The sequence below is a fragment of the Erpetoichthys calabaricus genome, chromosome 2 (genome assembly GCF_900747795.2).
Source record: "Erpetoichthys calabaricus chromosome 2, fErpCal1.3, whole genome shotgun sequence".
Classification (NCBI taxonomy): Eukaryota; Metazoa; Chordata; class Cladistia; order Polypteriformes; family Polypteridae; genus Erpetoichthys; species Erpetoichthys calabaricus.
The window spans coordinates 250,138,392-250,155,733 of record NC_041395.2 but is presented as its reverse complement, the minus strand read 5'-3'; the positions used below and the strand labels follow the sequence as shown (position 1 = coordinate 250,155,733).

General features: G+C 35.9%; 1 protein-coding gene across 1 annotated transcript in view; it reads left to right on the top strand.

The window, feature by feature from the left end:
* dntt (deoxynucleotidyltransferase, terminal) overlaps positions 1-17,342 on the top strand; it is a 374,911-nt gene that overhangs the window by 104,982 nt on the left and 252,587 nt on the right. Inside the window, exon 7 of the mRNA XM_028793415.2 lies at positions 5,672-5,774. Coding sequence (XP_028649248.2) covers positions 5,672-5,774 — 103 coding nt within the window. The remainder of the gene's footprint in view (positions 1-5,671; positions 5,775-17,342) is intronic.

Genomic DNA, 17,342 nt, shown 5'->3' with positions numbered 1-17,342 from the left:
AAGAAATTTGTCCTCGACCTCCCTTTAGTGGTAATAACTCCATAGACACACACTCGGAGAAAAGGCTTCATTAAGAGCATCACACTATTTACAAAAATAGCCAGGAGAGTGGTTCAAAAACTGTAATTCAGCCTGCACAGTGCTGCTGCAAAGGAGAACTTTTTTATTAGTTTAGGGTGATTCACATTCTTATGAACTTGAGAATTCCTAAGGGGTTCTAAAGAGTCCCAAACAGTTCCAAAAATGCCCACTAGAGGGAGAAATCCTGTCAAAAGCCCTGGTCAATATCACAGAATACAACATAGACTGTTTATAAATACAAGATTTACATATAAAATAGGCTCTGATACACAGTGAAGCTTAGAAGAGCACAAGAGGTACAGCTGGGAATGTCTGCAAGGCAAACAATTCTCAAATGCAAATCCAGCAAATGGAGCCAAAAACAGAGCACAGGTCAAAAGATAAAGGAATTAAAAAAAAGCACAAAAAATTACAATTCAAGAATCTTGCTACTTCCAATCACATCCTAACGAATCTCAAGGAACTGTGGGTTGCCTCTTCTTTCATAGGGCTGGGGGCTGTGAAGGGCAGGTTGCTCTGTCTCTTGGGGAACCACCCACAAAACACACGGAACATAACACAGACATTGGGAATACTGGAAATAATAAAGTAAAGTAATATTAACATAAATCAAAGACTCACAAGTGATCAAAAAAAGACATTAAACAAGAATTTGAACACTCAACAGTTGCATCATGAAAATAAAACTGCAAAATATTAACACTTGCAAAAATGAAAATGGTGAAGCAGTAAACTAAAAACAGTAAAGTTAATTCAATTTAATAAGTTTCTAGTCATCAAAAAACAAAGAGGTTAATAACAAATTTGAATTCTCTGTCATCCAAAACCCCCCAAATCCGTAACTGACTTTAAGGAAAAATAAATTCCTTGCAGAAAAAAAATAACAAAATACAAACAAATCATGACACATGGAAAGATGATTGGTTTCCAGTTTGGATTATAATTGTATACCTTATTGCACAGAAATTCTGTGGTTCAAGTTAGCGCACTGTAAATAAAAGTCAGAAATCTACATGTAAGACCTGCCAAACCATGATGTTCAGTAGCATAATTCAGTTAGAAGTTATTACCCCAACTTGCCACGAGACCCACAGCATCGAATCCTCTAAGACAAAGCCACCCCCCGCCCCCAAAAAAAAACCAAAACAGTAAAGAACTAAACAGCATTGATGTCATCCAGAATATCCAGTGGGGGCTGGGTGGTCTTTTGGCCTGGAACCCCTACAGATTTTGTTTTTTCTCCAGCTTAACAGGATTTTTTTGTTGTCCACACTGGCCATATGACCTTATCATCGTCTTTTAGAAATTTCAGAAACAATTTTATATTTAAGGACACCACTTTCTCCTATTTATATATATTTCTTATGTAAGTGGACATTATTTATTTATCTTTTGTATACTAATTATTCATTACTATTCTTATCTAAATTTAAGTTGTTTTTCTTTTCATGTAACTTCTTCTTTAACATGTTGTAAAACACTGTGAGCTACGTTTTCTGTATGAAAATGTGCTTCAGTAATAAATGCACTTATTGTTATTAGGCCTAATAAAAAATGTACAGATATTTCAGTTTAAAAATGTTTTGGAATAATGTGTTTTTTTCAGTATACACCATCATTTTCATTGATTAAAAAAAACATCATTCATGTAACCAATCTGATTAGTAAAAGGATAATTATTTCATTTTATGCTTATATTTGAGTGTGTAAACAGGTTAATAATGGCTTCATAGAAGAGCAGTCAAGACTGAGCAGAGTTCATACACTTGAATCACAAAACTTGCAATGAAAGAAGTGGGGGAAAATCAATCTCACACTCAGGGAAAAACAAATCCTTAAAATGAAATTACTAGAAAAACTAGAATACAAAACATAAACAAAATAGCAAAAAGTGAAAAACAGCAAATGCTCATCTGGGGCTGAAGCCTATCCCAGCCCCACAGTAAGCAGGAAAGAGCCCTGGACAGTGCACAGATTCAGCACAGGGCCCACCAACACACATGCACACCCTCACAGGGCCAATGTCATGTATTTTGGGTTATGGGAGAGAAACCAGAGTAATCACGTTGGCACTGGGGTAACGTGCAAACACCATATAGGCGAGGATCGATTGCAGCACTGCACAGGTAGTACACTTCAATGTGTAAACAGGCTTTTAGGATAAAAGATGTCTAGTCTAGCGGGGTTATGCTTAAACTGTACCATTCAACCGAAACCTGCAAAAGAATGTGCAGTTTTTTCTTTTGTATTCCAAAAAGAACATGTTGGGGAAAGTACAGGAAAGAACATATGTGAGTCTTTTCATTTTAGTGCAGAGTTAAAGATAATGCAATATTAAAGAAAAGTATTTCAAAATACTTAGACTCCAGAGTAAGGTTCTTGTGAACTGTCTGCCAAGTAGATTCTTTATCAAAGATGTTGTGGCACAATTGGACTCCATTTCATAGTAAATATCTCATAAATGTTAGAAAGGATTTCTTTATAAAGAGACCTGCAAATACGTAGATCCTGTTTTCTAGCTAGGCAGCTCCTTGGGATATATTTTCATTTTTAATATTATTTGCATTTTAAAAGTATCGGATAAACAGAACATGATGAACTATGCTACACTGGATTGTCTGTTCTTATGAAAACAAATTACTTTCTTACTACATTCTTATTATTGAAACTGCCTTTCCTCACTAAAATCAAGAGATTAGGAAATTTCTATTAAGGGTGTCTGAAATCAAGAAATTGAAGAAATAAGGTACATAAATGTAAATGTGTATTATAAAGACAACAAATGAGACCAGATTCCTTCTCTCGGAGGACACCATTTTACCCTCCCATATTCTCTTATATTTCATCTGTGTAGAGTTGCCACTTGACTAAGACACAACATTTACTGTACTGTATGTTGTGGGCTGAAAAACCTGGAGAAAAACTTCTCACTGAAGAATGCACATCCAAGAACTCAGCCACAGAGTCAGCCATTGTGCCACCCAAAATTTCAAAGGTTAAAAAAAAAATCAGATGTAGCCAGAATGTAGCATGACATGACGTTAAAACTTTATTTAATAATGATTTGGTTAGGGTGGAAAACATTACAGAAGTAGGGGAGTTCTGAAAATGGATAGATTGACGTACAGTCTACAATTTTAAATTAAAAAGGCATCACCGCATTGCAAAAGTTTGACTTTTTTCTCTATGATGATTTATTTTTGCAATTCAGAATCAAAACGTGCACAGTGGCAAATCTGCTGTATAACACTAAAAAATAAGTTGAGGCTTGTGTAATTTATGAGAATATTAATCCGGTTTATAGGCTGCTATGAAGTCATTCTTTTTATGACAAAATTAAGATATACATATTAAGATTTGTATACATAGAAATCTGATGCCTTTACACAGATTCTTTTAGAAATTTAACCTTGGTAAGCCAGTTTTAATATTTTTAATATTTTTTTAATGCAGTACCAGTGTGATATCAATGCTGTGTTCAATAGTAGAAACTGCAACCGTTTTAATGCTTTCAGGATTTATAAAAGAGCAGAGATTTAGCTGCATGCAACACAAAAGCCACTTTAAATGTGCTCTTTTAGAGCTGAATATTGTATAATTACAAGACAGGATGGCGGCCCCGTGGACGCTCAGAGACTATGCAGTGGACAGCTAGGTTTGTGGGGGGTCAAAGTGATTTATAACATGCTCCCGGCTTACAAGCTGGCCATAGTTTAAAGCTTTGATCTTCATTAAGAAAAGACACCGATTGTCCTATTTTGGGTTGAGCTTTAAACACAGGAGAGCCATGAATAACCCAGTGGTCTAGGAAAAAGGATTTCTGTCTGGAGTCTTTGAGAGACCATGAGGTTAAAGATCCTTGTGAGAATCAGTGTTCCTTACTGTCAGCCATTAGTAAGCATATGGCTCCAAACGGACTGGTAATAAAACCTGCAGTCTCAGCTAAAAAAGCCCATTAGCCCCTAGCAGTTTTATAGAGTGAGCAAACTGACTAGAGCTACAGAGACGCCCTGACTTAAGAATCTGTCTTTAGAACATGATGGCATTGTCAAAATGAATGACATTGCTTTATTCGCAAAATAGGCCAGGATTTCTAAATAAACATACAGATACTGTAGATTGGCAAATACTTTAATTTAAAATACTGTTTTGTTTAATTTATTGTTCAGGCCTTACTCATTTTCATATTATCATGTTAAATGATACCAAATCCCTTGTTCATGTTTAGTTATTATTCAATTTTGATCAAATATCACAAAATGTTCACTTTATTTTTGTGATTAATGCAAACAAATGGTTCAGTGAATGCTGTCATAGTGCTTTGAAGAGGCTGCCATGCTGATAGGTTTATTTATCAGTTTAAGACACGTCAACCTTATTGGCTGTTGGTAGGATGTGCGTCAGTGTGAATGAAGCCCACATGATGAGGCGACTTTAGGCACTGCCAGGAAGGGTCTTTATATTTTGGCGAAGGTGTAGTTTGGGGGCTGAGCAGATATCTCACATAAATTTGTGATGTCCCAAGATAGGGGCAATTGTATAGAATCAAAGCCGAATTCTTTAGCCACTCTCTCTCTGTAATGCAGGTACTAAAATGAATATTGTTCACTTGTCAGGGGTTGTCATTGCCACCAAAAAGGGGAATGTTTGTCATATTATATTAATTGATTAAAGAGCAAACCTAAGTGTAGCATTTAATGATTTTATTTATTCATAGCTAATTGTTTGTCTGATTTGCTGAAAACATAAGCAGATTCATTTAGCTGAAAAAAGTAAGCTGCAAGTGTAAGTGTGATTGACAACCTATGACTTCCCAAAGGATCCACCACTGAATCAAGATCTGAGGAACTTGAAGTAGTGTGACCTTTTAAAGGTGTAAAGTATATTTTTAACATCAGAAAGGCTTTCAGTTTGTATTTAGCATTGAAAACTTATTAAAGTCTCTGTTGGTGCTGAATTGTTGTAAGGTTGCTCAGGTCTTAAATGATGCATTCATCCATTTTTTTTCCACAAATGCATTATGCCATTGGGGAGCCAGAGCCTCTCCTGGTAGTAGCACAAAAATGGCTGGAGTTTTGATATGCAGGGAATCAGTCCAAGAAAGCCATAAACACATCAGAATGGGGCAGTGTAGAATAATCAATCAAGTCTTTTGTCAGAATTTCAAAGGTCCTGCTGGGTTTAGGATTAAGGTCCTGTAGACGTTCTACTACGAAATTCCACTTAGAACTTCATTCTAAATATAGCAAATATGTGTTTGGCAGGATACAACATAGTAAAGTAAAGTAAAGTTTCCTGCACTTCTGTGTATGGAGTTTGTGTATTCGTACCTTATTCTTATGGGTTTTCTCTGGCTGTGTTTTTCTGTCACATTCCTTAGGTGAATTGGCTTCTCTACATTAGTCCAGAATGAGTAAGTGTGGATATGTACATGGCTGGGCCCCCTGTGATGAACTTGTTTCCCATGCAAGACTGGTTTCTACCTTCTGCCCAGTGTTTCTGTGATAGACTATGACTCCCCACAACCCAGTAGTGGATGAACTGAATGTATTAAATCTTATTCTAGTTTTTCTTTTTTAATTTTGTGAAGGGGCAAGGAGTTTGGTCATGATGTGGATTTCATAATCACAACTCCTAAGAATGGAAAAGAAGTTGGTCTCTTGCAAAAAGTTCTAAGTGAACTTACATATCAGGTAAGCAATTACTCAGCTACTATTTGGTTCAACTTTATGCATTCTTTTTTTGTATCATTCTTACTATAACTGTTGGATATGTTTATTGTTCTTTACAGTTTAGAATTTATTATGCGTTAGAGTTTATAAAGTTAACATATTATTTAATTGCTAGGCATCTTTTTTGATTATAGTTTTACAAACTCTTGTTTCCATTTATAAAGACTAGAGGAGTTATGTATGTTGCCACACTGTATGCTGTAGTCTTCTATATATCCTTTCTAATTTTAAACTGATAATACACCTCACTTTAGTTTCTTCTAATCTGAGATCATTTTTGTCTATCTAAAAATCTGACAAGCTACATTACAGAATGTGTACTGATGTTGAGATTTATTGCCTATTAGCATTATTTGCACAATTTAATTTTTTAAGCAATTATAGGTCCTGTGTTACATTAGTTTTGATTATAAACACCTTTAGGATCAGCTGTTTGGCTGTGAAACTCATTAATCAACACTGTGAACACTGTAAAAAGAAGGCGCAAGAAACCCTTCTTCTAGTTAAATAAGGACATTTTCTATGTTTTTCAATATACTTTTTGTATCTTCTGCTATTTGTCTTTCAAAATATTGTATAATATTAATATTAATTACATATTAGCAGTCACCTACTAAATAAATTTCATCACATTTGGCAAATATAATTAATACTAGGCAGCAATTCATAGTCAAAGTCATAGTCTTTAATAAAATGTGCTGGCTAGCACCTTCTAAACTTGATAACAGCATCGGGAATTGAAGCTTGTTCAATTATACATAAATTGGCAATCCTTTTGGGATGACTTTTATCATAAGTTGTAGATTTAAACCGGTGTTTGATAGCTTTATTGGATTCAGCTAAACATTAGTGTGTATTATTATTTTTGAGGTAAAGAAGCCAATTTATCTAGGCTGAAATTATCTAGCACACAATTTCAACTTCTTACTTACTCTTTGTATTGATATTGGCAAAGGCATTTTTCATTAATGTACCACACAACCTTATATATATGAGTCCAGCCTTTCCAATTCATTTATAGGACACTAAGAGGTTTAACTCTTTTATAACCCTATTAGTTGGCAAACTTAGATGACCTAAAAACGTGACTCTTTTTATTGCTGCCTATATCTTAAAGCAAAATTTGAGAAAAAATATAAAGTGTGCATTTCTCCAAAGCATATTAATAGTAAAAATAATGATTATAAGACTTTTTTTTAACTGTTATCCCTATTTTACTATTATCAGTAATGGTGTAGTGTCATATATTTTGTGATATTGGCATAAAGCAAAAAAAAAAAAAACAATCTTGTATAAGGTGCATAGTGTACCATTGAGTCACTAAGGTTTTGGTAGAAAAAGATCGACCAATAAGATCTCTGCATGTGGCACCATTTAAAGGGGGTCTTATGCCCAACTTGCACAAAGGAGCTAAAGCATTATTGTAAATTTGCAAGGGCTTACTTCATTCACTAAAGGCAGTATGGTCAGATGTGGGCACCAATCTAGATGAACTAGCTGCTACAGAGCAAGCAAAAACACCAAAGAACTGAAAATAAAATAACCTGTTATTTTATTGTGGTTTTCTTATCTTTTTGAATACAATATTTTTTTATTTAATTGGCTTTTTAAGATTTTGAATTTTTTTAATTGTTGATATATTTTGGAAACTAAGTTCTCTTATTAGAGTTTATTTAATTAATTATAGATTTATCTTGACCAATGGTGCTTTCTGATGCTTTTGCCATTCCCTGTTTGGGATAATAATAACAGGCAAATACCACCACACTTCGTCTGTGACATCATAAAGTCAATGTCATTTGACATCAATGGAAACAATTAGAGAAAATCAATGAAACAAAAAATGGAAAGAAATTACCTAGGAACAGTTTGCCAGTGTAAAGCGCATTAACCTAACTGATAACCTACAATAGGCCTGGATGCATCATCAGTACTATAATCTGAGGTCACTGGGTGTTTTGTGTCAATCAACATTATATATTATATTATAAATTTGTTAAGAGCAAGCTCACCTTGTTATTTAACTCATACACAACAATCCTGCTCTGACTTTGTGGTAGAGTTCGCCAGATGCTGATTGAACTTACTGTCAAATGTACCCACCACAAAGAAGAGGCATACAATAAGGTATCGTTTAAATCATGGCCTTCTTTGCTTATTCATTGCTGTCCTTCAAGTTTCCATCTTTTGGTTGGTTGGTTATCTAACTGGTTGCTGCTACCCATTAGCTTCAGTCAAATACCTTGGCCAGGGGGTGTACTTACCTTACAAAAGTGAATACTGTCAATGAACCTGTCAGTTTAATGCTAATGATCTTCATTTTGGTTAACTTAAAACTAATTTTAATCCATCTGATGAGCTTTGTCAAGGCCCTTATATAAGGAGCATCTCTTTCATGACACAGCAGCCATCCAAAAAGGGTCTGATGGAGACTTTATTTAGTTGGACTAACATGGCCAAAGCAAAAACTTCATTCTAAATAAAGCAAAGTAGCACGTCCAGTGGTCTATGCCAAATTGATATCATGTAAAGTACATACTGACACAAGTCTTAAGAAACTTAAGCAATGTGTAGTAGTCTATGTATGAAACTAGTGGTGATTTAACCCTTTTGTAATTATAGCTTTAAATGCTGCCTGGCAAAAGCATATCAAATGTTCCACACACTCATACAAAAGCAGGATTAAAAGAAATTATATTGTATCATTTAGCTCAACATACTGTAGATGTCAATTTGTATTAAATATTATATATAGTATACTATGACAAAATAACTATTTTATCATTATTTAAAATGTACAGTATGAAATGACTTCCTGGGCAGTGTACTGACTATCTGTTAACCAATGTGAATGACCAAGAATAAAAAGTGCCAAAATTCAAAACTTAAAACAAAAATTGGTTATTTATTAATAGAAATAATTCAAGGGAATGATGACCAAAAGAAGAAGAAAACATATGCAATACAAAATAGGAACCAAACCTTATCTTCCCTTGACTAAACAGAGTGTCTTTCTGTGAAGTAGAGTGGCTTGTCCATTTAACACACCAATCAAATCAACAGTCCTACCTTCCGCACTCTCCAACTCTCTCCACGTTCTGGCCACACTAGTCTCCAGCCAGTTGAGTGACTTCCAGCTCACCCATCAAGCTGTGAATTTGTTCATGAACTGGAATTCTTCACATCTGAGTATGATGTGGCTGGGATGATAATTTGCCCTTGCAAATTTGAGGTCAAGCCAATCTCCCAGAAAAGAATGGCTTGTTGTTTTTAGATAGTAGGGGAGAAGCTACTTCAAGTACAAAAGGTTCTTCCAGGTCTTGTTCATGAATGAGGGTAGTGTGGATTGTGAAAATAATCAAAAAATCTGTGCAGTGGCAGCATTTTTTAGACATTATACTGGATTATGGTAGTGAAGAGGGCGGTAAGTTCTTGGACAGGACAGTTCATTTTTTCATCAGTCTATAGTATATACTAATCCTCGCCTATAGTCGTGAATTCTAGGTTGTAGCCAATCAAGAATATAAATATCCAAAATGTGGTTCCTATGCAGGGTTGCTGGGCTAACTCTGCAATATAGGTGGATGTTAAAGTTTGACCCCAGCTTTGATTGAGGTGGTTTAGGAAGATAAGGGCACCACCCAAGACATACTGGAGGAATTATATTTCTTCCTTGGCCTGAGATTGATTGAGAATATTTCTAGGAGGAGCTGAAAGAAGTTGCTGTAGATAGGTTGGCCTGGTTTACCCAGCTCTGTATTGTTGCTATAAGCATTATTGTTATTAGAATAAGCAGACTGAAAGTGAAGTGAACCGACTACTTGTATTTCACCCTCCAATACAACCATTATTTACAATTATATCACTAACTGTGCAGTTTGCAGTCCTATAAAATATTTTCCTAACCTCACAGCTGTTTGAATTTCCTTTTTTTTCACTTCAGTTTTTCTTTCTAATATTGTTGTTTATTTAAATATTGCTTTCTAATGCAGTTGTTTATTTAAATATCTATCTATTAATTGGAAAATTATTGATTTCTTCTAGAGTTCCCTTCATCACACATATTTAATCAATTTACATCACTTCTTATTGCCAATTTCTTTCTTTAAGTGCTCTTGCCTGCTATCATTGTATAGATAACTAAAATGATTCTGAGGTGAGCAAAAGGTCAAGTCAAGCTGCTTAGCTCTAGGCAGGTGTCTTAATGTTTCTCACAATGTCTTTACAATAATTTCAAGTATGCTAACATAATCAGGCAGAGTACCTCATAAAATGTGAATGGCACTGACTCACATTGAGCTGAGGTATTGCTGAAGTCAGTTTTTTTTCAGCTGGAATGTCATACAGTTCGTTCAAAAATGCTCCTTTGCATCTTGATTTCTCTCAGTGGGTCCTCATACATTTTTATGTGCATCATTCCAGAAAAGTTAAAGAAAACGACTCTTCACTGTGACAAGATTTTGCTGGGTTTGTTTCTTTTTTAGTTTAGTTTATTCTAATATGGTGGCAGCACAGAGTCATAGTGATTATTCTTGGATAGTGGATTTAAAACCAAGGTCATTTCTCCGTGTCTGCATTAAATTCGCTCCTTGCAGTCCAGCTTTCCTCCCACATCTCAAAGACTCAGATGATGGGTTGATCCATGACACCAGATTGGCAAAATGTCTGAGTGTATTTGTGAATGTCTTGTGCAATGGATTGATCCCCATCCAGTGCTGGTTCCTGAATTAGTTTACACACTAATAGAAAGGATGCTTAATGGTGTCTGGTCACTCACATTAATCCCAGTTCATTTATCTAAGTGTAAACAATTCTTCTTTTCTCATTCTATGCCAGCAAATAGTGGCTTTGTTAATTCTGTTGTGCCACAGGTAAAAACTACCACAAGAGAAGTTTAAGAAGAGGACCAGGAGGTGACATACAAAATGTTTACCAGAAGACTGACAGAGGTCAAAATTATCATGATCTGAGTTGTATTTTAATTTTTTGCAGTTGATACTTGATCTTACTAAAAATAAACAAGCCTTCATTTTTGAGGTTTGGAGGGTAAGGACCACAATGAGTGCATTTATTTATTTATTTTATTATTTTTAATTCATTTTATTAAAAGCAAATAACATTACATACAATGATGTCAAACTTAACAAGGCTAAATTCATTTCAACCTCCACCCAAGAGAAAGAGAGGAATGCCATTGCTTATTCTAAAATGTTATTGATTAGATCCTTCCAGGTTTTGAAAAAGTTTTGAACAGATCCTCTAAGTGAAAATTTGTTTTTTTCCAATTTCATATAGTATTTAATATCAGTTACTTACTCACTTAAAAGTGGTTGGCTCAAGTTGAACAAGATAAGTCTGCATGCTAATAGTGTGGTATACATGATTACAATTAATTTGTCCTTCTCCAATTTAAGCCCATTTGGGAGTACACCGAACATAGCTGTTAATAAAGGATGCTGTCTCTTGACTTAATGGTATAACCATTGTGGAACGAGCCTCGGACACAGACAGGTAGACATGTTATAAAGCACCACCACACATTTATTTACAACAACTATTTACAACAGTGCACACACAAACCCCCAAACTCCCCGAAAATCCAGGCCAACACCACACTATGCCTCTTCTTCAGGCCGCATCCTTGTCTCTCCTCCAGACCTTGTCCTCTTCCACCCGACTCTAGCCCTGAATGAAGGGAGGCAGCCCCTTTTATAAGCACCCGGATGTGCTCCAGGTGTCTTCCGGCAATCTTCCATCGACACGCCCCAGTTTGGCGGAAGTGCCGGCTGCATCCCTGGAAGCACTCTGTGTGTCCCTGCTCTTCTTCCCCCCAGCACTTCCGGGTGTGGAGGAAGTGCTGAGGTCCAGGGCTCCCAAGGCATCCGGGCACCCCGTGGCGGTGACCACGGGCCCCTACAGGGTTGAGCTTCAAAGCTCGGTACACGTGGCCCCCAAAGCAACCAGGGCAGTCACCCCCTCGTGGTCTGGAGGAGGCGCAAGCCCTCCTCCGGTCCTCCTGGGCGTCCCGGCTGGGTACCACCCCCAGCCGCGTGCCACACCATATAATTTTTTTATATGGTTCAGTGTATTAGACATTGAGTTCTTTGCACACCTTTGTATACAACTACGCAGTCTTAACCACTGTCACATTAATTGTAAGGAAACTGCAGTCCTATAATCCTAATAATCAGTCCCTTCTCATAGATTTCATCCAACATACTAACTTAAATTAGTAATATGGATGTGACTGGCATTCTTACTTTATATGTCAGTATATGCATAGTGGGATGTTATTTGCTTAGTACAGTACTTCAATGACCATACCTTTGTAGAAGCATCTGCTTGCTATATACACTCACTGGCCACTTTATTAGGTACACCTATTCAAATGCTTGTTAAAACAAATTTCAAATCAGGCAATCATATGGCAGTAACTCGATGCATTTAGGCAAGTAGATGTTATCAACATGGCATGCTGAAGTTCAAACCGAGCATAAGAATGGGGAAGAAAGGTGATTTAACTGACTTTGAAAGTGGCATGGTTGTTGGTGCCAGATGGGCTGGTCCGAGTATTTCAGAAACTACCGATCTACTATATAATGACTAATTTTCACACACAGCTGTCTCTAAGGTTTACAGAAAATGGTCCAAAATGGCAAAATATCCTGTGAGCAGCAGTTGTCTCAGGGCGAAAATCCCTTGTTGATGCCAGAGGTCAGAGGACAATGGCCAGATTGGTTCGACCTGATAGAAAAGCAACAGTAACTTGAACAACCACTCAATAAAACCCAGGCATGCTGAACAGCATCTTTGAATGCACAGCATGTTGAACCTTGAAGCAGATGGACTACAGTAGCAGGAGGCCACTCCTTTCAACTAAGAACATGTAATTGAGGCTACAATTCACACAGGCTTCACCAAAGTTGGACAATAGAAGATTGGAAGAACATTACCTAGTTTGATGAGTCTCGATTTCTGCTGTGATATTCAAATGGTAGGGTCAGAATTTGGCACCAACAACGTGAAAGCAAGGATCCATCCTGCCTTGTATCAACGGTTCAGGCTGGTCATGGTGGTGTAATTATGTGAGGCATATTTTCTTGGTGAAATTTGGGCCCCTTAGTGCCAAATGATCATCGTTTAAATACTACAGCCTACCTGAGTATTGTTGTTGACCACGTCCATCCCTTTATGACCACAGTGTACCCATCTTCTGATGTCTACTTCCAGTAGGATAACACACCATATCACAAAGCTCAAATCATCTCAAACTGGTTTCCTGAACATGACAATTAGTTCACGGTACTCAAATGGCCTCCACAGTCACCAGATCTTAATCCAACAGAGAACCTTTGGAATGTGGTGGAACAGGAGATTTGCATCATGGATGTGCAGCTGACAAATCTGCAGCAACTGCGTGGTGCTATCATGTCAATATGGAGCAAAATGCCGAGGAATGTTTCCAGTACCTTGTTGCCTAGTGCAAGGCTGTTACATGTTTTTTTTCTTTTGAAGGGTGGAAAATTCAAATGTAAAGCAAACAGAGCTGCACACAGTGCACTGCAGCTTGCAAGCAGTGGAGGTCATTGCCAGCAAAAGTTTGGCAGTGCACATTAAACAAGGCATAGAAAAATGATATGTAATTACAACAACTAACAACGGTTAAAATTCTAAAAGTGAAATAGAGTGACCAACCAACAACAAGAGTATGAAATCTAAAAGTGAAATAAAGTGAATCAGAATGTTGCAAATGAAATCCAACTTGCAAAGCACAATTTGGGATCAGCATTTTCTTTAATGAGTTTCCAAAGAACAGTACAGTAAAATACATTTATTCAACATATGCAGTGGTTTCTATTTTTCTCCTTTACAGTATACAGTACTGTTAACCAACAATCACTCCCTCCAAAAAACAGGAGTTCAGTAGTATTTGGGGTTGAAGATTTGCATATGATTAAAATAGTACTCTTACAGATGAACAAAACTAACCAGAGAGCTATTAATGTTAAAAGTTTTTAGGAAAAGTGCTCCATTCGGCATAACTCCAAAGAGATTTTTGAATAGATAAGTGACTGTTCAGACTCTGACAGCATTTCAAAGCAAAGTAAAAATAGATTTTCAATAGGTAGCAACTTGGGGTTAAAGCCAAAGTGTGTGGCCTAGAAAAGCAAGCACATCTTAAAACTCTTGAAGGTTGGCTTTGGTCCTTATCACATTTTGAGCAGGGAGAGATAAATATAGCTTATGATATTAAATAGTGTTAATCTATATGTAGCAAACATTATGGAACAAGTGTGTTCCTTGAAGAATTATTTTCCACTCATTTTATGTGAAGGCAAATGTAAAATCTTTCTTTCAACCTTTTTTTTGAATTTAAAGATTGAGTGCCTTTCAGAAATTCATATTATTATAAAATTATATAGGTAGATAGATAGATAAATAGATAGATAGAACTGTATTTGGAAATTTGGCTTTTTACTGAAGCTCTTTAAATAAAGAAATACATAAATATATATATATATATATATATATATATATATATATATATATATATATATATATATATATATATATATATATATATATATGCACACTGTTGTATGAACACACACCAGAATGACTTAAAGGAGAGAAATGTTTAAAAAGAAAGATAAAAAAAACTTTTGACTTGCCAGTCACAGTCACAATCACAGACAGATTTTATTCAACACAATGCCCTTTGATCAGCTTTTAGTTGTTTTAAATGTACTATATAAATAAACCAAATTACTAAATTCTCAGTACAGTTCATTACCCATAACACAGTAGAATATTTAGAACAAGGAATGGGAATTTTTTTTTTATAGTTTTAGAAGGGAATACCTTAAAATGTCAAATTCAAACAGAAAGAATTAAAAATAAGAACAAATGTATGAAAACATATTCAGTTAACCTTTCTCTGTTCCTGGGAGACAATATGACCGATGGTAATGGAATGATACATGCCAGGATATCTCTCATGTACCACTTTCTCCCCAAACATGAGCAAAAAAGATTAAGATACAGTTTAGCATTGGCCACCATGATAAGGAGATTAAAGTACTAGAAGACCAGGTTCCAAATTAACAGATTTCTAGACAACAGGAACTAAAGAAAAAATGTCTGCATTAAAACTATTAAAGAAAATGCAGAAAAGTTATGACAAGTTATATTTCCTACTCTATGTGATTTCTCTCCATTGATGGACAGAAGACACATAATTAATTCTCTCCTCATACGTTTATAGTTCCTGAGACTCTCTAATAGTAAATTATCTAGACTTTTATTTATAAAGTTTCTACAGTGCTCCATGAAATCCTAAAATGTTCAATCAATTTTCAAATTATTATCTAAGAGCCAATTAGTACATATACTTAATGATTAAACAGCTAAGAGCAATGGTGCTCTGTGTCGTCAATGCTTACAATAGATAAACCGTCTATGGCTGAAAATTCTCCCAGAAGACCCTTATTAGGATATTAGAGCAATCTAGATGAGAACAAGCCATTCAGCCCAACAAAGCTCACCAGTCCTATCCACTTAATTCTTCTAAAAAAACATCAAGTCTAGTTCTGAAAGTCCCTAAAGTGTTACTGTCTATCATGCTACTTGGTAGCTTATTCCAAGTGTCTGTGGTTCTCTGTGTAAAGAAGAACATCCCAATGTTTGTGCGAAATTTATCCTTAAAAAGTTTCCAACAGTGTCCCCATGTTCTTGATGAATTCATATTAAAACAACAGTGTCAATTTTCTGTACTAATTCCCTTCATAATTTTAAACACTTCAATCATGTCTCCTCTTAATCTTCTTTTGCTTAAACTGAAAAGGCTCAGCTCTTTTAATCTTTCCTCATTATTCATCCCCCGTATCCCTGGAATCAGCCTAGTCACTCTTCTCTGGACATTTTCTAGCACTACATTTTCCTTTTTGTAGCCTGGAGACACAAAACTGGACACAGTACTCCAGATGAGACCTCACCAGTGCATTATAAAGCTTGAGCATTACCACCTTGGACTTGTACCCCACAGGCCATGCTATATAACCTAACATTCTGTTAGCCTTCTTAATGGCTTCTGAACACTGCCTGGAAGTCAATAGAGTAGAGTCCACTATGACTCCTAAATCCTTCTCATAAGGTGTACTCTCAATTTTCAGACCTCCCACTGTGTATTCAAACCTAACAATATAAATGTGTGTTGCATGTGTGGATAAACATTACGTATGTTTAAAAATAAGCATAAACTATTGCAAGGGAAAAACCATCTGTTAGACCAGACTATACTTTGGCATTTGATTTGGAAAAAGTGAACGATTGCATTGCAGCTATCTATACGTGGTATCTGTGGTTTACAATAATACCCTAGAACGGGACAGGATTATCTTTAGGTATTGTCACATTCTGAGTGGTATCAATGACTCCTGTGCCTCATGATCCAAAACAGCACTTCTCCTTTTCCACACTCCTCTGGTATTCCTTTTAAGAAGATCTGCACTTTTTTTTAGAACATTTCAATTTTCCAGAACAGAAAAAGAGGGGTTACACTGGAGCATGAAGGGTCACATTTCCTTAGCTTGGGAGAGACTGAACTGTGCCTTTCAAAGCTTTCCTTAATTCCAGCTCATAGTTTGGGCAGTCACAATATCCATATTTTTTAACATATCAGAATTTAAGGGTAACAAATACTTTTGAGCTGATGTGGAACAAATGTTTACTTATTGTCTCAGTACTAAGCAAAAAAAAAAAACAAGAAAATAAAAAAAACATTTTTTTTTGTACATGCCGTAATAAGAGAAGACATATGCTGCTTTGTATTATTATTTTACTATTGCCATCTCTTTAATCCTTTTTATACTACAGCATACTGATATGCCCTACATGGCCAGTTTCACCTTCCTTACTAGTTTCCTATTGCTGCATGCTAACTTGTAGACGACCTCCTTTTACCTTTCTTATAACTTTGTTTTTTTTATCCTTAAACATCTAACCTCATAGGATGGAAATAGGGTGATTGCAAAATATATGGTTTTGGTAAGTTTGGCACAATGATAAATTGTAAGCAAGGCTGTGAACAAAAATAGATCACTGGGGACTTATCATAGTGCCACATGACAATACATTACAGTCTAGGATAGACAAGTCACTATAAAATTATAAATATAAGCCTCACTTGGCCATCCTGCCTTTCCATGGTGACGGCATTACATTTCTTGTTTAGATTGGGTTGCCTGCAAACCTCATATGAGCTTAGGCTGCTGTCTTTGACCTTAGTTTATGATCGGAAAGACAAGTAACCCATGGAGTGTTAAAAAGAAACACCGACAAGTAAGCTGTGTGTTAGCTAAAAATTCTTTAAGGTGAAATTGCTCTTTCTGTCCAGATTTTTTGTGGCTAATTCCAATGTTAAATACCATATTATGAAGAAAACAGAATAAATTTGTTACAAATAAAAACAGTACATTTTCTAATGATGTGCAGTACTGGTAAAAAAGACAGCTTTGTGACAAAATTGTA